This window comes from Salmo salar, chromosome ssa22 (genome assembly GCF_905237065.1).
Source record: "Salmo salar chromosome ssa22, Ssal_v3.1, whole genome shotgun sequence".
Taxonomy (NCBI): Eukaryota; Metazoa; Chordata; class Actinopteri; order Salmoniformes; family Salmonidae; genus Salmo; species Salmo salar.
This window is the reverse complement of record NC_059463.1, coordinates 58,117,076-58,141,289: the sequence shown is the minus strand read 5'-3', so window position 1 is coordinate 58,141,289 and position 24,214 is coordinate 58,117,076. Positions and strand designations below refer to the sequence as shown.

Genomic DNA, 24,214 nt, shown 5'->3' with positions numbered 1-24,214 from the left:
CCATGGATAGTAGCAGGTCATTTAATAACCCTCTGGAACCACGGATAGTAGCAGGTCATTTAATAACCCTCTGGGACCATGGATAGTAGCAGGTCATTTAATAACCCTCTGGGACCATGGATAGTAGCAGGTCATTTAACATTTAATAACCCTCTGGGACCATGGATAGTAGCAGGTCATTTAATAACCCTCTGGGACCATGGATAGTAGCAGGTCATTTAATAACCCTCTGGAACCACGGATAGTAGCAGGTCATTTAATAACCCTCTGGGACCATGGATAGTAGCAGGTCATTTAATAACCCTCTGGGACCATGGATAGTAGCAGGTCATTTAACATTTAATAACCCTCTGGGACCATGGATAGTAGCAGGTCATTTAATAACCCTCTGGGACCATGGATAGTAGCAGGTCATTTAACATTTAATAACCCTCTGGGACCATGGATAGTAGCAGGTCATTTAATAACCCTCTGGCACCATGGATAGTAGCAGGTCATTTAATAACCCTCTGGGACCATGGATAGTAGCAGGTCATTTAATAACCCTCTGGGACCATGGATAGTAGCAGGTCATTTAATAACCCTCTGGGACCATGGATAGTAGCAGGTCATTTAATACCCCTCTGGGACCATGGATAGTAGCAGGTCATTTAATAACCCTCTGGGACCATGGATAGTAGCAGGTCATTTAATAACCCTCTGGGACCATGGATAGTAGCAGGTCATTTAATACCCCTCTGGGACCATGGATAGTAGCAGGTCATTTAATAACCCTCTGGGACCATGGATAGTAGCAGGACATTTAATAACCCTCTGGGACCATGGATAGTAGCAGGTCATTTAATAACCCTCTGGGACCATGGATAGTACCAGGTCATTTAATAACCCTCTGGGACCATGGATAGTAGCAGGTCATTTAACATTTAATAACCCTCTGGGACCATGGATAGTAGCAGGTCATTTAATAACCCTCTGGGACCATGGATAGTAGCAGGTCATTTAATACCCCCCCTAGAGCAGAGGTATTCAACTCTGACCCTACGAGGTCTGGAGCCTGCTGGTTTTCTGTTCTACCTGATAATTAATTGCGCACACCTTGTGTCCCAGATCTAATCAGTCCCTTATAACATGGGGACAATGAAAAAATGCAGTGGAACTGGAGTTGCGTTTGAGGGCTCTAGTCTAAAGGTGGGTTTAAGACCACTTTAAGGTATAAAATATATATATATAATGATTTGATTAAACATTGAATTTGGCCTTTTTCCTATTAGCCCATAGAAACACATTGAATAACATATTCATACATGGATAAACAGATAGTCCCCCAAAAATCTAAAGGAAGTTTGTTCTGAAGTGTCTAATATATCTGAGTGATATAAGAAAGATCAGGATTTTAATAGTTTTATGTATTTAACCCCTTATTTTAGGCACTAAACTATCTCCATACTTCCATTCATTTTTTTCAACTGGTACTTGGCTACCTTCAGACTAGTTTTATGAGGATCCTAGAGCAAAACAACCGACATGTAAGTGTTCGTGAGAAACTCCCCTTTCCACACAGTGTGTAGCCCAGATGGTTCAGAGGTTGGCAGATCGGATGTACCGACTTCAGAAAAGTCCCGTGGTCATAAAACAAAACGGACAACACCATCATGTTCGTGAGACTCATCTTTCCATCGTGCTTTCATAATAATTAGGACACTACAAGCGTTTTCGTAAGACTGATTTGTGGGGATTTTTTATTTATTTATTTAACTTTTATTTAACCAGGTAGGCTAGTTGAGAACAAGTTCTCATTTACAACTGCGACCTGGTCAAGATAAAGGAAAGCAGTTCGACAACAGACGTGTGTCATGGTCTGACAAACACACCGTCTAGCTCTGCCACCTTCCCGACTCTAACTTTCACAGAGCGGAAGGACGACCTGCGGAGGCATTTGATTGAGACGTAGCCCGTGAAAAACAAATGTTCATTGTTTGTGCTGCTGGCAGAATACTAGTCCCAAACGTCGCTGTTTGACTAGCCCATTATTCAGGATTTGTGAACAAAAACCAACGGCTCACCATCGAGTCTTTCCACGAAGAAATACCTTCACCGTGTTCTCTAAAGAGGTATATTTCTCCAATCGAATGGTTTTATGTTCAGTGTGTCGTTGTTTTGAGAAGAGGCTAGCTATCGATGCTATGGCCTAGCTAGTACAGCGATAACATTAGCTGTTAGCTAGCCGTTTCTTCCTATCTGTCCGTTTTTTACCACTTAGCTAACTTAGCTTTCTAGATTCGTAGCAAGAAGCTAGTTAAATATCTAGCACAACGTATACTAGCTTAATACATGTTGTTTATAATCGAGGTTTTCAGCGAACCACGTAACCTTGACGCTGGAAATATTGTTGTTTTACGGTTACCCAACACGCAACGTTAACTACGTTAGCTAACTGATTCGGTTGTGTTTGGACCAGTACTCAGTCAGAGCTAACGTTAGCCACCAACCCATGGAGATACAGTATGTGTCTGCTAGCTAGATACAGGATTAATAAATCCCCCTCCGGTTGGTTTACTTTCCTTGGTAGATAGATAGCTAATTTATCTCAAATTATTATATTTACAGGTACGTAAGAGAGTAAACTCGCTCGTCTCGTTGATCATTACTTGGTGGCGGTTGTTTACATGTACATTTGACATTTTAGTCATTTAGCAGACGCTCTTATCCAGAGCGACTTACAGTAGTGAATGCATACATTTCATACATTTATTTTTCTTCATACTGGTCCGCCGTGGGAATCGAACCCATAACCCTGACATTGCAAACACCATGCTCTACCAACTGAGCCACAAGTACCATATAAATGTCAATGAGCATCATCCGATATCATGTAACTTTAGAATTCAGGTACTGATTATGCCAATCAAGCTAGTTAGCTAGCTAAGAAATCCTGTTAACTCATGTCAGTCATGCTGTTAACTAGTTTACAGCCCTGCACTGTGTGTCTCAACATTGGAGAAGTGACATTTGTTTAGCTTTACATAATCCTTGGCATTCAATATGTTGACAGATTTTTATTATCCATAACATTCCCATTGATACCTGCTTCTTATGATCATTTGGGTGCCAGGTCACCTGCTTCAAGATGAGGTGTGAGCTAGTATTGTTTTTAAATCCATGACTCAAAGGAAAACAGATTAACACACAGTGTCTAATCCTTGTAAAGATGATTAATGATGTATTGTCATTTCTAATGAACTATATATATATGTGTGGTATCTGTCTAAGGAACTCTCTGTCTGTAGATGAACAACCACGGGACTAAGAGGGCACCGACCACAGCCACCCAGAGACTGAAACAGGACTACCTCAGGATAAAGAAAGACCCTGTGCCTTACATCTGTGCTGAGCCCCTACCATCCAACATCCTCGAATGGTAAGGGCTCTCGCTCTCACATATCGATAGAGCCTCTCAGAGTAGGAGTGCTGATCTAGGATCAGGTCCCTCTGTCCGTGTTACTTATTCATTATGATCTAAAAGGGGGGGGGGGGAAATCTGATCCTATATCAGCACTCCAACTCTGTGATGCTTTTTGAATATGGGCCAAGGAGTTTTAAGAGCTGAGTCTAAATACTTTTCAATCCTCACCTGGTCTCTTCTCTCTCTCTCCTTCATCTGCACTAATCTGAAAAACAGAATTGGTGAAAATACTGGAGGATGGTGATTGCTTGCTGTGAATCTGTTTTTACCTGTCCCAGTTTTTCTGGGTCAGTGTAAATGAAGGACATTTAGACTAGGAGGAGGAGACTTCTCCAGACTATTGAGATGCACCCGAGGTCTCTTTAGAGAATGTGATGAATGAACAGGATCTTTATAGTATGAATGAATAGTACACTTGTTGTTAGCCAAATCAGTCATGGATTTCCTTAAAGTGAATCACTCATTGCGTTTTCCATGATGTGATGATTTTTTTTCTCTCTCCAGGCACTATGTTGTTCGAGGTCCTGAGAAGACCCCATACGAAGGTAGATAAATGCACTTTTAACATATAGTACAGTACTCTGAATAATATCACTTTAAATTGGGGCTCTCTAACCCAGTTCCTGGAAAGCTAACCTCCTAACCTTCAAGCCCAGTTGTAACTAGCCTGATACATCTCATAAACCAGCTAATTATTAGAATTAGGTGCTCTAGATTCAGTTTGGAGTGAAAACCTATAGGACGGTATCTCTCCAGGAACAGGTTTGGAGAGCCCTGTTTAAAATCATCTCATACTAACTGGTGTTATATTGACCTTTTTTTTAATTCTGTGTCTGACTTAGTTGTCCCCCCCCCCTCATTTTTTTATTCTTAGATTTGCAGACTTACAGATTCATTTTTGACAATATTGTTGTTACAGTATATTGTAATTGAATTGAATGTCTTGATTCTTTGTTCCACAGGGGGATATTATCATGGCAAACTAATATTCCCTCGGGACTTCCCCTTTAAACCACCCAGCATCTACATGATCACACCTAACGGGAGATTTAAGTGTAACACACGGTAAGAATCAATCACATTCTAGGGTTTTTTCCACTGGTTCCTCTCTAGGTTTCTTCCTAGGTTTCTGCCTTTTCTAGGGAGTTTTTCTACCTCAGAGCCTGGTTCCTCTCTAGGTTTCTTCCTAGGTTTCTGCCTTTTCTAGGGAGTTTTTCTACCTCAGAGCCTGGTTCCTCTCTAGGTTTCTTCCTAGGTTTCTGCCTTTTCTAGGGAGTTTTTCTACCTCAGAGCCTGGTTCCTCTCTAGGTTTCTTCCTAGGTTTCTGCCTTTTCTAGGGAGTTTTTCTACCTCAGAGCCTGGTTCCTCTCTAGGTTTCTTCCTAGGTTTCTGCCTTTTCTAGGGAGTTTTTCTACCTCAGAGCCTGGTTCCTCTCTAGGTTTCTTCCTAGGTTTCTGCCTTTTCTAGGGAGTTTTTCCTAGCCACTGTGCTTCTGGATTGCTTGCTCTCTGAGGTTTTAGGCTGGGTATCTGGAAAGCACATGTGACAACTGTAAAAAGGGCTTTAAAACTACATTTGATTTGAATTACCAGAAGATATTATCGAACCAATGACCAGGGTTGGGGTCAATTCCAGGATATTCAGAAAATAAACCTAATTATATATTTTCCTCATTGAAGAGAATTAAAATTGGAATTTCAGTGTACATCCTGAATTGAAATGGAATTCACCCCAACCCTGCTAACACAATTAAGTACAATCTTCAGTACATATCCTAAATGGATGTAATTTAATCTCAGGGTTTAAACTATGGAACTACAGTATGTTCTATTGAATCATTGCATCTGTTTTCATTCTGTCTTTTCGTGTCGTGGTGACTGAGTGTGTCACGCTGTATTGCTTTCCCCCTAGGTTATGTCTGTCCATCACTGATTTCCACCCGGACACGTGGAACCCAGCCTGGTCCGTCTCCACCATCCTGACTGGTCTGCTCAGCTTCATGGTAGAGAAAGGCCCCACTCTGGGCAGTATCGAGACCTCCGACTACACTGTGAGTTCATATTGACAATGTTATTATTCTATCAGTATATTAGACGGGGGCTGTGGATACAAAGGATCAATCCATCAGATCAAAAGGATTTGGAACCATGTTTTGAATACAGTGATGTAATACAATTCCATTGTTTACAAACAATGGGGTTAAAACAAGCTTCTATTTGGTTTCTGATGGGGACAACAGTTGAATTAAAAGCTCATGAAGCCTTTACTGTATAAAGTTATTCTTCAACAATCAATGGCTATATGTCATTCATTTAAAAGGTAAAAAAAACTTGATGTAGCGATGGACGATTGTCACTTTTTAATATTATACCATTAGAGTCCCGACGCTTTATTACATTCAGCTTATAAAGCCTTCATAAGCACTACATAAATATGTTACAAAGCATCTATAACCATATGTCATGGTTTTATAAAGGGTTCATAAATGTGGCATAACTGTGTGACATAATCACCAATGTCAAATGTGACATTACCCACTATGTCGAATATGACATAAACATGCTTTCCAAAGGGCGACATGTTGTGCTGAAGGATGGCACACTCTCTACAGTCAAGTCATTTTTGTCACATTACACCTAATCTCGTTCCCAGACACTTTCTGCTGAAATGCTTGGAAAGGTCAGGTGGATAGTGCTGAGCGATTAGTGCTTTTTGAGGTCGGTGTGATTTATTTAAAGATAATCACGGGTTTCGTTTTTTTTTAAGCATTAAAATGCACAATGCATTGTGGGTTGAATGCTATAACACAAAATAAAAAAACAGAACAAAATAAAATTAAAATATTTTAACCAACATCGGTCAATAAACAAGTCATACTGTGGGGTGATGGGTCCAGTCAGGTCTTTATATAACAAGTCATACTGTGGGGTGATGGGTCCAGTCAGGTCTTTATATAACAAGTCATACTGTGGGGTGATGGGTCCAGTCAGGTCTTTATATAACAAGTCATACTGTGGGGTGATGGGTCCAGTCAGGTCTTTATATAACAAGTCATACTGTGGGGTGATGGACCCAGTCAGGTCTTTATATAACAAGTCATACTGTGGGGTGATGGACCCAGTCAGGTCTTTATATAACAAGTCATACTGTGGGGTGATGGGTCCAGTCAGGTCTTTATATAACAAGTCATACTGTGGGGTGATGGATCCAGTCAGGTCTTTATATAACAAGTCATACTGTGGGGTGATGGGTCCAGTCAGGTCTTTATATAACAAGTCATACTGTGGGGTGATGGGTCTAGTCAAGTCTTTATATAACAAGTCATACTGTGGGGTGATGGGTCCAGTCAGGTCTTTATATAACAAGTCATACTGTGGGGTGATGGGTCCAGTCAGGTCTTTATATAACAAGTCATACTGTGGGGTGATGGGTCCAGTCAGGTCTTTATATAACAAGTCATACTGTGGGGTGATGGGTCCAGTCAGGTCTTTATATAACAAGTCATACTGTGGGGTGATGGGTCCAGTCAGGTCTTTATATAACAAGTCATACTGTGGGGTGATGGGTCCAGTCAGGTCTTTATATAACAAGTCATACTGTGGGGTGATGGGTCCAGTCAGGTCTTTATATAACAAGTCATACTGTGGGGTGATGGGTCCAGTCAGGTCTTTATATAACAAGTCATACTGTGGGGTGATGGGTCCAGTCAGGTCTTTATATAACAAGTCATACTGTGGGGTGATGGGTCCAGTCAGGTCTTTATATAACAAGTCATACTGTGGGGTGATGGGTCCAGTCAGGTCTTTATATAACAAGTCATACTGTGGGGTGATGGGTCCAGTCAGGTCTTTATATAACAAGTCATACTGTGGGGTGATGGGTCCAGTCAGGTCTTTATATAACAAGTCATACTGTGGGGTGATGGGTCCAGTCAGGTCTTTATATAACAAGTCATACTGTGGGGTGATGGGTCCAGTCAGGTCTTTATATAACAAGTCATACTGTGGGGTGATGGGCCCAGTCAGGTCTTTATATAACAAGTCATACTGTGGGGTGATGGGTCCAGTCAGGTCTTTTGATACAGCAATATAACAAGTCATACTGTGGGGTGCTGGGTCCAGTCTTTGACACATTCACCCACTCCCTCACTGAAAGATCAGCCACAAAATTGTTAGCACCCTGTCAGGGACCGTCTGAAATAAGCCCCTAGCTACTACTGCTACACCCTGACAGGGACTGTCTGAAATAAGCCCCTAGCTACTACTACTACTACACCTTGACAGGGACTGGATGGCTGAAATAATCCCCAGCTACTACTACTACACCCTGACAGGGACTGTCTGAAATAAGACCTTAGCTACTACTACTACTACTAGACCCTGAAAGGGACTGGATGTCTGAAATAAGCCCCTAGCTGCTGCTGCTACTACTACTACTACTACTACTAGACCCTGACAGTGCCTGTCTGAAATAAGCCCCTAGCTACTACTACTAGACGCTGACAGGGACTGTCTGAAATAAGCCCCAGCTACTACTACTCGACCCTGACAGGAACTGTCTGAAATAAGCCCCTAGCTACTACTAGTACTACTAGACCCTGACAGGGACTGTCTGAAATAAGCCTCTAGCTACTACTACTACTCGACCCTGACAGGGACTGTCTGAAATAAGCCTCTAGCTACTACTACTACTACTACTACTCGACCCTGACAGGGACTGTCTGAAATTAGCCTCTAGCTACTACTACTACTCGACCCTGACAGGGACTGTCTGAAATAAGCCTCTAGCTACTACTACTACTCGACCCTGACAGGGACTGTCTGAAATAAGCCTCTAGCTACTACTACTACTACTACTACTACTACTACTACTCGACCCTGACAGGGACTGTCTGAAATAAGCCTCTAGCTACTACTACTACTAGACCATGACAGGGACTGTCTGAAATAAGCCTCTAGCTACTACTACTACTACTACTAGACCATGACAGGGACTGTCTGAAATAAGCCTCTAGCTACTACTACTACTACTACTACTACTAGACCATGACAAGGACTGTCTGAAATAAACCCCTAGCTACTACTACTACTGCTACACCCTGACAGGGACTGTCTGAAATAAGCCCCTAGCTACTACTACTACACCTTGACAGGGACTGTCTGAAATAAGCCCCTAGCTACTACTGCTACACCCTGACAGGGACTGTCTGAAATAAGCCCCTAGCTACTACTGCTACACCCTGACAGGGACTGTCTGAAATAAGCCCCTAGCTACTACTGCTACACCCTGACAGGGACTGTCTGAAATAAGCCCCTAGCTACTACTGCTACACCCTGACAGGGACTGTCTGAAATAAGCCCCTAGCTACTACTGCTACACCCTGACAGGGACTGTCTGAAATAAGCCCCTAGCTACTACTGCTACACCCTGACAGGGACTGTCTGAAATAAGCCCCTAGCTACTACTGCTACACCCTGACAGGGACTGTCTGAAATAAGCCCCTAGCTACTACTGCTACACCCTGACAGGGCCTGTCTGAAATAAGCCCCTAGCTACTACTGCTACACCCTGACAGGGACTGTCTGAAATAAGCCCCTAGCTACTACTGCTACACCCTGACAGGGACTGTCTGAAATAAGCCCCTAGCTACTACTGCTACACCCTGACAGGGACTGTCTGAAATAAGCCCCTAGCTACTACTGCTACACCCTGACAGGGCCTGTCTGAAATAAGCCCCTAGCTACTACTGCTACACCCTGACAGGGACTGTCTGAAATAAGCCCCTAGCTACTACTGCTACACCCTGACAGGGACTGTCTGAAATAAGCCCCTAGCTACTACTGCTACACCCTGACAGGGCCTGTCTGAAATAAGCCCCTAGCTACTACTGCTACACCCTGACAGGGACTGTCTGAAATAAGCCCCTAGCTACTACTGCTACACCCTGACAGGGACTGTCTGAAATAAGCCCCTAGCTACTACTGCTACACCCTGACAGGGACTGTCTGAAATAAGCCCCCTAGCTACTACTGCTACACCCTGACAGGGCCTGTCTGAAATAAGCCCCTAGCTACTACTGCTACACCCTGACGGGGACTGTCTGAAATAAGCCCCTAGCTACTACTGCTACACCCTGACAGGGCCTGTCTGAAATAAGCCCCTAGCTACTACTGCTACACCCTGACAGGGACTGGATGTCAGTCAGAAACTCTCCTGAGCCAGTCTGAACGATTCTTCTTCCTCCTACTCTGTTTTAATTTCCCGCCACTGCTAAATCGTTGCCGGCACTCCGAAAAATCCGAAAGAAATACAAAATATTGTGTTTTCTCTTTATTTGTACTATTCTATACGTTGTAGAATAATACTGAAGACATCAAAACTATAAAATAACACATGGAATCATGTGGTAACCAAAAAAAGTGTTCAACAAATCAAAATATTTTTGAGATTTGAGATTCTTCAAAGTAGCCACCCTTTGCCTTGACATCATTGTGCGCTCTTGTCCATCATTAATTTAACACATGTCGGTCATACAATATGGAAAATTTCAAGAACCCCACAGGAAAGGAAGACCCAGAGTTATCTCTGCTGCAGAGGATAAGTTCATTAGGGTTACCAGCCTCAGAAATTGCAGCCCAAATAAATGCTTCAGAGTTCAAGTAACGGACATCAACATCAACTGTTCAGAGGAGACTGTGATTGGTCATTGGTGCAAAGAACCCATGGTCATTGCTGCAAAGAACCCACTACTGAAGGACACCAATAAGAAAATACTTGCTTGGGCTTAGAAACATGAGCAATGGACATTAGACTGGTGGAAATCTGTCTTTGGTCTGATGAGTCCCAATTTGAGATTTTGGGTTCCAACCGCCGTGTCTTTGAGACGCAGAGTAGGTGAACGGATGATCTCTGCATGTGTGGTTCCCACCGTGAAGCATGGAGGAGGAGGTGTGATGGTGTGGGGGTGCTTTGCTGGTGACACTGTTGGTGATTTGTTTAGAATTCAAGGCACACTTAACCTGCATGGCTACAACAGCATTCTGCAGTGGTATGCCATCCCATCTGGTTTGTGCTTAGTGGGACTATCATTTGTTTTTCAACAGCACAATGACCCAACACACCTCCAGGCTGTGTACGGGCTATTTGACCAAGAAGGAGAGTGATGGAGTGCTGCATCAGATTACCTGGAATCCACAATCACCCGACCTCAACCCAATTGAGATGGTTTGTGATGAGTTGGACCGCAGAGTGAAGGAAAAGCAGCCAACAAGTGCTCAGCATATGTGGGGACTTCTTCAAGACTGTTGGAAAAGCATTCCAAGTGAAGCTGGTTGAGAGAATGCCAAAAGTGCAAAGCTGTCATCAAGGCAAATGGTGGCTACTTTGAATAATCTAAAATCTATTTACTTTTTTGGTTACTACATGATTCCATATGTGTTATTTCATAGTGTTGATGTCTTCACTATTATTCTACAATGTAGAAAATAGTAAAAATGAACCTTGAAGGAGCAGGTGTGTCCAAGCTTTTGACAGGTACTGTTACTGTGTGTGTGTGTGTTCTATTATCTTATACATTGTAGAATAATAGTGAAGACATAAAAACTGTATTCACTATTAAAGTGTATTCAGACCCTTTGACTTTTTCTGCATTTTGTTGTGTTACAGCCTTATTCTAATATTGATTAGTTTTTTCCCCTCATCAATCTACACACAATGCCCCATGATGACCAACCAAAAACATGTTTTTATACATTTTTGCAAATGTATTGAATTTTTTTTTTTTTTAAATGCATGACATTTTTACATAAGTATTCAGACCCTTTACTCAGTACTTTGTTGAAGCACCTTTGACAATGATTACAGTCTGGAGTCTTCTTGGGTATGTCGCTACAACCTGTATTTGGGGAGTTTCTCCCATTCTTCTCTGCAGATCCTCTCAAGCTCTGTCAGGTTGGATGGGGAGCGTCACTGCACAGCTATTTTCAGGTTCCCCATAGATTTTTCGATTGAGTTCAAGTCCGGGCTCCGGCTGGGCTACTCAAGGACATTCAGAGACTTGTCCCAAAGCCACTCCTGCGTTGTCTTGGCTGTGTGCTTAGGGTTGTTGTCCTGTTGGAAGGTGAACCTTTGCCCCAGTCTGAGGTCCTGAGTGCTCTGGAGCAGGTTTTCATCAAGAATCTCTCTGTACTTTGCTCCGTTCATCTTTCCCTCCATCCTGACTCATCTCCCAGTCCCTGACTCTAAAAAACATCACCACAGCATGATGCTGCCACCACCATGCTTCACTGTAGGGAAGGTGCCAGGTTTCAGGCCAAGGAGTTCAGTCTTGGTTTCATCAGACCAGAGAATCATGCCTTTTACTGAGTGGCTTCCGCCTGCCCACTCAACCCTGAAGGCCTGATTGGTGGAGTGTTGCAGAGATGGTTGTCGTTCTGGAAGGTTCTCCCATCTCCATAGAGGAACTCTAGAGCTCTGTCAGTGTGACCATCGGGTTCTTGTTCACCTCCCTGACCAAGGCCCTACTCTCCCAATTGCTCAGTTTGGCCGGGCGACCAGCTCCAGGAAGAGTCTTGGTGTTTCCACACTTCTCCCATTTAAGAATGATGGAGGCCACTGTGTTCTTGGGGACCTTCAATGCTGCAGGCATTTTTTGTTACCCTTCCCCAGATCTGTGCCTCGACATAATCCTGTCTCGGAGCTCTACGGACATTTCCTTCGACCTCATGGCTTGGTTTTTTTTCTCTTACATGCACTGTCAACTGTGGGACCTTATATAGGCAGGTGTGTGCCTTTCCAAATCATGTCATGTCAATTGAATTTACCCCAGGTGGACTCCAGTCAAGTTGTGGAAACAGGATGCACCTGAGCTCAATTTTGAGTCTCATAGCAAAGGGTCTGAATACTAATTTAAATAAGGTATTTCTGTTTTTTTATTTTTAATAAATGTTAAAACATTTCAAAAACGTTTTTTTTGCTTTTCCATTATGGGGTATTGTGTTTAGATTATAAATCCTCAATAATTTAATCCATTTTAGAATAAGGCTGTAAATTTAACAAAATATGGAGAAATTCAATGGGTCTGAATACTTTCCGAATGCTGTGTGTGTGTGTATGTATGTATGTATGTATGTATGTATATGTATATGTATGTATATGTATATGACTGCCACTCATTGCACTAACGCCAGTTAGCATTGGCTTGTGAAACTACATTGAATTTCCTTAATTCTGGACGCAGACAAATAAAAATTGTATCCATGAGATCATTCGCCTCTGGAGAGAAGTAGATAAAGTACTTACTTGCCAAAATCCTGAGCTATCCCTTTAAGATGAATGTTCTGACAAAATCCTGAGCTATCCCTTTAAGATGAATGTTCTGACTTTAAGTCACTCTGGATAAGATGTAAATGTAATTCAAATTGTTGGTTCTTTTTGGTTATTTATTGTTTTGTTTATTTCCTCCAGAAACGACAGCTGTCAGCCCAGAGCTTGGCTTTCAACCTAAAGGAGAAGGTTTTCTGTGAATTGTTTCCTGATGCCGTTGATGTGAGTCTGCATGGAAATCATATACTAAAGACAGATACTATAACAAACAACTAAAGACGGATACGGTAACAGAGACGGCTACTGTGTAACAGAGACGGCTACTGTGTAACAGAGACGGCTACTGTGTAACAGAGACGGCTACTGTGTAACAGAGACGGCTACTGTGTAACAGAGACGGCTACTGTGTAACAGAGACGGCTACTGTGATAATACTATGATAATAAACTAGACAGATACTATGATAATACTATGATAATAAACTAGACAGATACTATGATAATAAACTATACAGATACTATGATAATACTATGATAATAAACTAGACAGATACTATGATAATAAACTATACAGATACTATGGTAATAAACTAGACAGATACTATGATAATAAACTATACAGATACTATGGTAATAAACTAGACAGATACTATGATAATAAACTAAACACAGATACTATGATAATAAACTAGACAGATACTATGATAATACTATGATAATAAACTAAACACAGATACTATGATAATAAACTAGACAGATACTATGATAATAAACTAAAGACAGATACTATGATAATAAACTAAAGACAGATACTATGATAATAAACTATGATAATAAACTAAACACAGATACTATGATAATACTATGATAATAAACTAAACACAGATACTATGATAATACTATGATAATAAACTAAAGACAGATACTATGATAATAAACTAAAGACAGATACTATGATAATAAACTAAACACAGATACTATGATAATACTATGATAATAAACTACACAGATACTATGATAATAAACTAAAAGGCAGCATATACTAGAGCAGTATTTCTGAAACACGTTTTGGTTTTTGCTGCTAGCTCTACACAGCTGGTTCACTGTGAGCTGGGGAAACCCGCCACTAGATCACCGTTTCATCCTCTGAGCGGATTCTATTACTGGCTTATTCTGACTGCTGACTTTCATCCTTTTCCACTTCGTCTCTCCCTGACGACTTGCTCTTTTCCTCCACCCATCCATGGTCCCTGCTCCACCCACCTATGGTCCCTGCTCCACCCACCCATCCATGGTCCCTGCTCCACCCACCCATCCATGGTCCCTGCTCCACCCACCCATCCATGGTCCCTGCTCCACCCACCCATCCATGGTCCCTGCTCCACCCACCCATCCATGGTCCCTGCTCCACCCACCCATCCATGGTCCCTGCTCCACCCACCCATCCATGGTCCCTGCTCCACCCACCCATCCATGGTCCCTGCTCCACCCACCCATCCATGGTCCCTGCTCCACCCACCCATCCATGGTCCCTGCTCCACCCATCCGTCCATCCATGGTCCCTGCTCCATTTCTGCCTCGCTCTCCCTCTCTCTATCCTCGCTCCCCTCTCTCTATCCTCGCTCCCCTCTCTCTATCCTCGCTCCCCTCTCTCTATCCTCGCTCCCCTCTCTCTATCCTCGCTCCCCTCTCTCTATCCTCGCTCCCCTCTCTCTATCCTCGCTCCCCTCTCTCTCCAGGAGATAAAGCAGAAACAGAAGGCCCAGGAGGAATTGAGCGCCCGTCCTCTCCCCCTCCCCGACGTGGTTCCTGACGGCGACCCTCACCACGGCAACTACGGAATCCCCGCCCTCAACGGAGGCCACGGCCCTCTGGGCCCCGCTAACCCCGCCCCCGGCCTCCAGCAGGCCAATCGGAACCACGGACTGCTGGGCGGCGCCTTGGCCAACCTGTTTGTGATTGTAGGGTTCGCGGCGTTCGCCTACACGGTGAAGTACGTGCTGCGGAGTATCGCCCAGGAGTGAGAGAGGAGAGGAGAGATGAAGAAGAGGAGCAGCAGAGGGTCAGCTACAGGACTATTATATGATTTAAACACATTATTGATAGAAATTCCGAGCCACCCCCCTGAAGGAGGGATGCAGGTGGGGGGGGTTTGGGGGGCGGGGGAACTGGGACAGGGTTGTTTGGGATCACGGTTGTTGATCCACTCTGTGTTTTCGGTGGTTATGACCTAATACCAGGTAGAAGACGTGCTTGGCTCATGGGTTGACCGCTGGCTCAGAACATTTTCAAGTAATTGTTGGTCTCTGCCTAATTACTCTGAAGCCACTGTGTTGTTGGTGTTCTGTGTGCTAGATACATTTTCAATCTATTGTGCCGCCATATTGGTGGGTCCCTGTTAAAAGAAAGAAGAAAAAAAAAGGGTGGGAAAAATCATGTGGAATTTGGAACCATGTTTCTGTTCTGCCTGTTCCAGTTCTAGTGGGGAAAAATGGCTCTCTGTTGCCCGGGAAATAAGGTTCAGACTCACTTGGTAAGTGTTGCTCTTCTGTCCTGTGTCACCTGAGACAGGTAAGACAGACTCCACCCCCCCCCCCAGGTGTCCTGAGAAACACACAGGAAGGAAGGAGTCTGTGTGTAATATAATGTCAATGAAACCCTGGCTTTTAAGTAGGCTCATCACAACAAGAGAACCTGTTATATTCACCCCCCCTAAATCAGTTGTCACTGTGTGTGTTGAGCAAATACAACAAGGCAGATCTCTCTGAATGCGTCACAAATGGCACCCTATTCCCTATGTAGTGCACTACTTTTGACTGGGACCTATATGGATGTGGTCTAGAGTAGTGCACTATAAAGGGAATAGGGTGCCATTTTGGGACACTACCCCCCCCCGAGTGTCTTCTTCTTCAGGATGCGTTCATAATACCATTGTCGCGCTTCATTTACCCTCTTGTCTGGTTTAAACCATATACACGACTCACAGGTTTGGCCCATGTTAATCACTGACAATGCTGTCTTAAGGGGTTATTTGGAAAAGAGTGGGGGTTGTAGGGTAATTAGGAAATTGGTTGAAATTACAGAAGTCATTAGTCATGGGATATGTTGCATAAGAATGGAAGACGCAGGGAACTGAATTTCTTATCCAGCCTTAGACATTGTCTTTACAATGCTACTGACCCACTCAAAACATTTTCAAAAGAGAAATATGGACATGGTGGATAGGTTAACTATAGTAGTGGTATAATTAGGTTACAAATAGTAACCTACTTAATTTAAAAAGTGATCTCGAGGCAGTTGATTCTGCCTATATACATTTAGTTATACTGAACAAAAATATAAATGCAACATGTAAAGTGTTGGTTTCATGAGCTGAAATAAAAGATCCCAGACATGTTCCATACGCACAAGTGTTTCTCAAAAATGTTGTGCACAAATGTGTTTACATCCTTGTTAGTGAGCATTTCTCCTTTGCCAAGTGGCATATCAAGAAGCTGATTTAAACAGCATGATCATTCCACAGGTGCACCTTGTGCTGGAGGCAATAGGTCACTCTAAAATGTGCCGTTTTGTCACACAAAGCAATTCTACAGATGTCTAAAGTTTTGAGGGAGTGTGCAATTGGCATACTGACTACAGGAATCTCCACCAGAGCTCCTGCCAGAGAATTGAATGTTCAAGTCTCTACCATAAGCCGCATCCGATGTCGTTTTTTTTTTTGTCAGTACGTCCAACCGGCCTCACAACCACAGACCGTGTGTAATCACGCCAGCCCCAGATCTCCACATCGTCTGAGACCAGCCACCCGGACAGCTGATGAAACTGAGTATTTCTGTCTGTAATAAAGCCCTTTTGTAGGGGAAAACTCATTCTGATTGGCTGGGCCTGGCACCCAAGTGGGTCAGCCTATGCCCACCCATGGCTGCGCCCATTCCAAGTTAAGTGAAATCCATAGATTAGGGCCTAATGAATTTATTTCAATTGACTGATTTCCTTATATGACCTGTAACAGTAAAAATCGTTGAAATTGTTGCATGTTGCGTATTCTTTACATTTTTCAGTATAGCTAAATTCCCCGTCGTTAAAATACCATGTCAACCTACCTGTGTGTTTGGTATAGCTGATATCTGTTTATGTTTGGGTGAGTTTCAATACGTGCTGTGGGTCATTTCATTGGTCCTTAGGCTTGTCTTTAAACCATGACAAAGGACATCAAAAAGACACACTGCATCTGACTAGAGCACTAAATAGGGTAGGAGATGGGAGCAGACTTGTCTCTCGGTTGGTGTTTGTTGTCAGTCAGTCAACCCGTGAGCCAAGGCAGTTAAGTCCAGCACTGTCAATCTCCCTAGTTTCGCTGAGACGGGAATCTCCAATGTGCTTAGCTAATCAGTTTTTAGTAACAACACAATGCTCTATATATGCCCCAATGAGGAGACAACAGTCTATATAGACCCTAATGAGGAGACAACAGTCTATATAGGCCCCAATGAGGAGACAACAGTCTATATAGGCCCCAATGAGGAGACAACAGTCTATATAGACCCCAATGAGGAGACAACAGTCTATATAGACCCCAATGAGGAGACAACAGTCTATATAGACCCCAATGAGGAGACAACAGTCTATATAGGCCCCAATGAGGAGACAACAGTCTATATAGACCCCAATGAGGAGACAACAGTCTATGTAGGCCCCAATGAGGAGACAACAGTATGTAGATCAGGGGTGGGCAACTCCAGTCCTCAGGGAGCCTGATTGGTGTCACACTTTTTCTCCATCCCTAACAAACACAGCTGATTAATCACATTGCATTCTAACCTGAAGATCATGATTAGGTGATAATTGGAGTCTGGTGTGTTAGCTGGGACTAGAGGCAAAACTGTGATGCCAATCAGGCCCTCGAGGACTGGGGTCCCCCACCCCTGATATAGACCCTAACGAGGAGACAACAGCACATGGAGAAGTAAACCTTTGTGTTTGATATGGATATTTAATTTCATTTTTTAAATGTAATAGTAGCCATGATGTGGCTGTTAGAGCGGGAACCAGCTTTCTTATCTCTAGCCGTGTATGAAATGGCACCCTATTCTGTCTTGTTCGCTACTTTTGACCGGAGCCTTTTGCAAAGGTAGTGAACTGTATAAGGAATAGGGTGCCATTTGGGACACATCCCGTCTTGCCAAACAGGACAGGGCTGAGAGTAGAGCTGGTTAATGTGAAAACACACCAGCACCTCCCTGGCAAGCAGAATTACTCATTTACTGTCTTGCATTGCATTTAGTGCAGATTGTTCTACAGTGTAGTCTACTTTTGACTTCAGAAAGCAGAAAAAATACTTTCAGATAATAGCAGAAGACTTGACAAAGCTCTTTTTGTTTCTTGTCCTGGCCCTTTTTAATGATAGTTCATTTGAGAGCAAAACACACAAATTCCATGCTTCATAATTATCTCGTTTTGAAATTGTATGTTTTCATAGTTAATGCAAATAAACGTACCTCGCCATTTTAGACAATATGTTTCATGGTTATTATTGGTGTGTGTGTGTGTGTGTGTGTGTGTGTGTGTGTGTGTGTTAAAGGGAAACCAGTGCCAGCGAGAGGTGAAGGTCACGCTGTCTTTTGAAATGACAGTCACAACATTTTAAGTGGCATTTTAGTGAATTGACAGGTGTGTGTGTGTTGTAGGAATTTCCAATCCACTACAGCAGAGTAGATATCTCTTTCAGTTTACTTCCTTTTGAGTTATAAGGGTGAAAAGCCTTATTTGAATATTTCTTAATCTGTCACATTATTTGTATTTATTATGGATCCCTATTAGCAGCTACTCTTCCTGGGGTCCAGCAAAATGAAGGCAGTTTTATTTATATATATATATATATATATATATATATAATATATATTTTTTTAACATTATAATACATTAACAACAGATTTCACAACACATTATGGTGGTGCAATGGGAAATCCAATCTCTGTTGGAATCCAGTTTGCAGGAAGATATCCAGTCCTTTTACATCATTCACAACTTGCATCTTGAATTCGTTTCAGAGTAGGGCAGAAAATACAGTGTGTGAAGACTACCTACACCATGTAAACTGGAACGACTATCTCACTAACGGTTGCTATAAATCCAACCACTTACAGATTGGATTAGTTTAGAAAAGAAATGTATGTTTCTTAGTGCTGAACGATTTAATGCTTTTTGAGGTCGATAATCGCGTTTCCCCCCGGGTTTCGATTATTCGGATTGAGTGCTGTAACACAGAATATAACAATTTATTAAAGTCCCCTGATGGTAGTGACTGCCCATTACTGCTTATCACTTATTAACCATTTATTCACATTACTTTACTTTTTATAAAATATTTAAGTTGTTGTGTATATTACTATTATTTGAATTCCAAGTCATCATCTCATCCCTATGGAGCTGCTGCCTATGCTGTCTGACAAAATCACTATTTTGGTAGTTCTTCAAAGTAAATAAGGCATACTACTATGACTGCTGAATACCAACCAGCAACCCCTTTGTATTTTCAGGTAGAGATACATAGAGATACCTGCTCTCTATGTCCCCTCACCATCTCGTGCATTGTCTCTTCCATAGCAGGCGTACAAGAATCACAGACCGGACAAGTTGATGTGCAATGGATTATGAACATTGTAGTCAATTACCATATTTTAGTAGTATAAAATATTGTCTTTTTTTTTAACTAGGCAAGTCAGTTAAGAATGAATTCAGATTCAAATTCTTAAATGACTAATAATACACATTGATTATCAAATGCTATATGGAAACATAATTGTGATACAAGGATTAACCAAACCAATACATGTATATACACCCGATACTCATCAATGACTGTCCTGGGCCTATTTCCAATTATGACAGTTCGTTTACAGGCATAATTATCATGAAAGGAACAGTTAATTTAAACATTAAAATAGTTTCATCAAACATTGGCTCCTCATGGTTAAAAGAAATGGAGCCATCTTCCAGTATTCATCCTCCCACTGGTCGGAGCTCGGAGTCAGTCCATATCTCACTATCTGCTGCGTCGTCGATCTCTCTAGAGTTCTGGTGATCAAACCTTTCATACTCTGCATATACCCATGCATCCCACCTACTCAACAGCCAGTGTAATCCCGTGGCGCGTTATTCAAATTCCTAAAAAATGCAAAAAATTCAATTTTTCAAACATATGACTATTTTACACCATTTTAAAGATAAGACTCTCGTTAATCTAACCACACTGTCCGATTTCAAAAAGGCTTTACAACGAAAGCAAAACATTAGATTATGTCAGCAGAGTACCCAGCCAGAAATAATCAGACACCCATTTTTCAAGCTAGCATATAATGTCACATAAACCCAAACCCAAACCACAGCTAAATGCAGCACTAACCTTTGATGATCTTCATCAGATGACAACCCTAGGACATTGTTATACAATACATGCATGTTTTGTTCAATCAAGTTCATATTATATCAAAAACCAGCTTTTTACATTAGCATGTGACTAGCATGTGACTAGCATTCTCACCGAACACTGCCGGTGAATTTACTAAATTACTCACAATAAACGTTCACAAAAAGCATAACAATTATTTTAAGAATTATAGATAAAGAACTCCTCTATGCACTCGATATGTCCGATTTTAAAATAGCTTTTCGGTGAAAGCACATTTTGCAATATTCTCAGTAGATAGCCCGGCATCACAGGGCTAGCTATTTAGACACCCAGCAAGTTTAGCACTCATCAAAGTCAGATTTATTATAAGAAAAGTTATTACCTTTGCTGTCTTCGTCAGAATGCACTCCCAGGACTTCTACTTCAATAACAAATGTTGGTTTGGTTCAAAATAATCCATAGTTATATCCAAACAGCGGCGTTTTGTTCGTGCGTTCAAGACACTATCCGAAAGGGTAAATAAGGGTGACGAGCATGGCGCAATTCGTGACAAAAATTGTAAATATTCCATTACCGTACTTCGAAGCATGTCAACCGCTGTTTAAAATCAATTTTTATTCAATTTTTCTCATAAAAAAAAGCGATAATATTCTGACCGGGAATCTGCGTTTAGGTAAACAGACGAAAGAAAATAAAGCATTCGGTCGACTCGGGCACGCGCCTAAGCCCATAGTACTCTGATCGGCCACTTGCCAAAAGCGATAATGTGTTTCAGCCAGAGCCTGCCTCGATATCGTTCAGCTTTTTGCCGCCTTCTGAGAGCCTATGGGAGCCGTAGGAAGTGTCACGTTATAGCAGAGATCCTCAGTCTTCAATAAACAGAGGCAAGAAGAACGACACCTTGTCAGACAGGCCACTTCCTGCATGAAATCTTCTCAGCTTTTTGCCTGCCATATGAGTTCTGTTATACTCACAGACACCATTCAAACAGTTTTAGAAACTTTAGGGTGTTTTCTATCCAAAGCCAATAATTATATGCATATTCTAGTTACTGGGCAGGAGTAGTAACCAGATTAAATCGGGTACGTTTTTTATCCAGCCGTGTCAATACTGCCCCCTAGCCCTAACAGGCTAATTAAGTTCTTCACGACATTCGGGTTACCTAAGGTGGTACAAACTGATCAAGGTACAAATTTCCTGTCAAAGCTCTTCAAGCAGGTGTTAAAATCATTGTCAGTTACGCACCGTGTATCAAGCGCAGAGTCTCAGGGTGCGCTTGAACGATGGCATCAGACACTGAAGTCTATGCTACGTAAATATTGTTTGGAATCTGAGAAAGATTGGTTTGAGGGAGTTCCTCTAGTTTTGTTTGCTGCTCGTGAAACTGTACAGGAGTCCCTAGGGTTCAGCCCGGCTGAACTAGTGTTTGGACACACAGTGAGAGGACCAATGAAAGTCCTTAAAGAACAGTTTTTGTCCCAAGAGTTGTGTACTGGATATGAGAATGTGTTGGACTATGTTAGTCGCTTTCGTGAGCGCCTACACCAAGCCTGTGCTCTCGCTAAGGAAGCTCTGTCTTCCTCACAGACGAGTATGAAAGGACGCTATGATAAACAGGCTGTTTCTCGTCCACTACAGCCAGGTGACCAAGTACTGGTGCTATTGCCTGTTCCAGGATCTTCACTGTCAGCTCGTTTCTCTGGTCCTTATTTGATTGAGAAGAAGTTAAGTGAAACTGATTATGTGCTTCAAACTCCTGATAGAAAACGCCAATCTCGTGTGTGCCACATTAACATGTTGAAAGCATACCACACCCGACCCATCACCCAGGTAGATGGTTCAACCACAGCGGAAGTTACTGCTATTTCTGCTGCTTCTACTGCTATGATAGTGGACTGTCATATTGATGATGTTGATGGAGATGGATTAGAGTTGCGCAATACTCAGCAGCAGTGTGTTAGATTGCCCAACTCAGAAATGCTGATGTCTCTCCAGTCAGGTCTGGTTCATTTAACGGACGGACAGGCCGACGATATTGTGAGGTTACTCCACAGTTTTCCATGTCTCTTTAATGACGTTCCTACTCGCACAAATGTGTTGGAACATGACATTAATGTTGGAAATGCTGCCCCTATCAAGCAACACCCATATCGTGTCAATGCTTCTAAGAGGAAGATAATGAGGGATGAAGTGAGATATTTGTTGGAAAATGACCTGGCTACGCCAAGTTCAAGCCCTTGGAGTTCTCCTTGCCTTCTGGTTCCTAAACCTGATGGTACGTCCAGGTTATGTACGGATTATCGAAAGGTAAATTCTGTCACATTGCCAGATTCGTTCCCGTTACCCAGACTGGACGACTGTATTGACACTGTTGGTGCTGCTACTTATGTAACTAAGTTGACCTCTTAAAAGGTTACTGGCAGGTTCCGTTAACCTCACGTGCTTCTGAAATTTCTGCTTTTGACACCAGACAACTTCCTCCAATACTCTGTCATGGCTTTTGGGATGCGAAATGCACCAGCCACTTTTCAACGACTGGTTAACACCGTATTAGCTGGCGTTCCCAATTGTAGTGCATATCTTGATGATCTAGTGATTTATTCATCTGAGTGGACAGAGCAGGCTCTGGCTGAAAAAAAGTAGCGCGTTTGGGTAGTGGCTGGTTACAGTACTGTGAGACTCAAGCGCGTGCCTGCGTCGACCGAATGCTTTGTTTTCTTTCCTCTGTTTACCTAAACGCAGATTCCCGGTCGGAATATTATCGCTTTTTTACGAGAAAAATGGCATAAAAATGGATTTTAAACAGCGGTTGACATGCTTCGAAGTACGGTAATGGAATATTTAGATTTTTTTTGTCACGAATTGCGCCATGCTCGTGACCCTTATTTACACTTCAGATAGTGTCTTGAACGCACGAACAAAATGCCGCTATTTGGATATAACGATGTATTATTTTGGACCAAACCAACATTTGTTATTGAAGAAGCAGTCCTGGGAGTGCATTCTGACGAAGAACATCAAAGGTAATCAAACTTTTGTAATAGTAAATCTGACTTTGGTCAGGGCTAAACTTGGTGGGTGTCTAAATAGCTAGCCGTGATGGCTGGGCTATCTACTGAGAATATTGCAAAATGTGCTTTCACCGAAAAGCTATTTTAAAATCGGACACCTCGATTGCACAAAGGAGTTCTGTATCTATAATTCTTAAAATAATTGTTATGTTTTTTGTGAACGTTTATCGTGAGTAATTTAGTAAATTCACCGGAGGTTTGCGGGGGGTATGCTAGTTCTGAACATCACATGCTAATGTAAAAAGCAGTTTTTTGATATAAATATGAACTTGATGAACAAAACATGCATGTATTGTATAACAGAATGTCCTAGGTGTGTCATCTGATGAAGATCATCAAAGGTTAGTGCTGCATTTAGCTGTCTTCTGGGTTTTTGTGACATTATATGCTAGCTTGAAAAATGGGTGTCTGATTATTTCTGGCTGGGTACTCTGCTGACATAATCTAATATTTTGCTTTCGTTGTAAAGCCTTTTTGAAATCGGACAGTGTGGTTAGATTAACGAGAGTATTGTCTTTAAAATGGTGTAAAATAGTCATATGTTTGAGAAATTGAAGTAATAGCATTTCTAAGGTATTTGAAAATCGCGCCACGGGATTACACTGGCTGTTGCGTAGGTGGGACGATTTCGTCCCGCCTAGCCCAGAGAGGTTAAGGCTTTACTCACCACCGGAGCTGTAATCCTTCTCAGAGGAATGGCTTCGGGGTATCTTGTTGCCATACACATTATCGTTAACAGAAACTGGTTACCCGATTTTGTCTTCGGTAACGGTCCAACACAATCAACCACCACATGTTCAAATGGTTCACCTATGACAGGTATAGGACAAAGAGGAGCGGGAGGAATAACCTGATTTGGTTTTCCTGTAACCTGACATGTGTGACATGTCCGACAGAACTGAGCCACATCTTGTTTTAAACCTGGCCAAAAGAAATGTCGAAGGAA

At 42.2% G+C, this 24,214-nt stretch overlaps 1 protein-coding gene across 2 annotated transcripts; it reads left to right on the top strand.

Moving 5' to 3' along the window:
* Positions 1 to 1,676: 1,676 nt before the first annotated feature.
* ube2j2 (ubiquitin-conjugating enzyme E2, J2 (UBC6 homolog, yeast)) lies at positions 1,677 to 18,296 on the top strand. 2 transcript variants are annotated; one of them, XM_014168322.2, is made up of 7 exons: positions 1,677 to 2,111; positions 3,271 to 3,418; positions 3,968 to 4,008; positions 4,426 to 4,528; positions 5,375 to 5,513; positions 12,929 to 13,009; positions 14,526 to 18,296. In XM_014168322.2, the coding sequence occupies exons 2-7, from the start codon at positions 3,288 to 3,290 to the stop codon at positions 14,808 to 14,810; spliced, it is 780 nt and encodes a 259-aa protein (XP_014023797.1). In that variant the 5' UTR covers positions 1,677 to 2,111; positions 3,271 to 3,287; the 3' UTR covers positions 14,811 to 18,296. The 2 variants fall into 2 exon arrangements, with proteins under 2 accessions (XP_014023797.1, NP_001139839.1); NM_001146367.1 differs by having other exon boundaries at positions 1,994 to 2,111; positions 3,288 to 3,418; positions 14,526 to 15,186.
* Positions 18,297 to 24,214: the final 5,918 nt, after the last annotated feature.

Excerpts from the sequence above, each read along its gene's own strand:
- ube2j2 (XM_014168322.2), top strand. The coding sequence starts at position 3,288 with ATGAACAACCACGGGACTAAGAGGGCACCGACCACAGCCACCCAGAGA. Across the intron at positions 3,419-3,967 it reads CCATCCAACATCCTCGAATG|GCACTATGTTGTTCGAGGTC; the intron begins GTAAGGGCTCTC and ends TTCTCTCTCCAG. Across the intron at positions 4,529-5,374 it reads AGATTTAAGTGTAACACACG|GTTATGTCTGTCCATCACTG; the intron begins GTAAGAATCAAT and ends CTTTCCCCCTAG.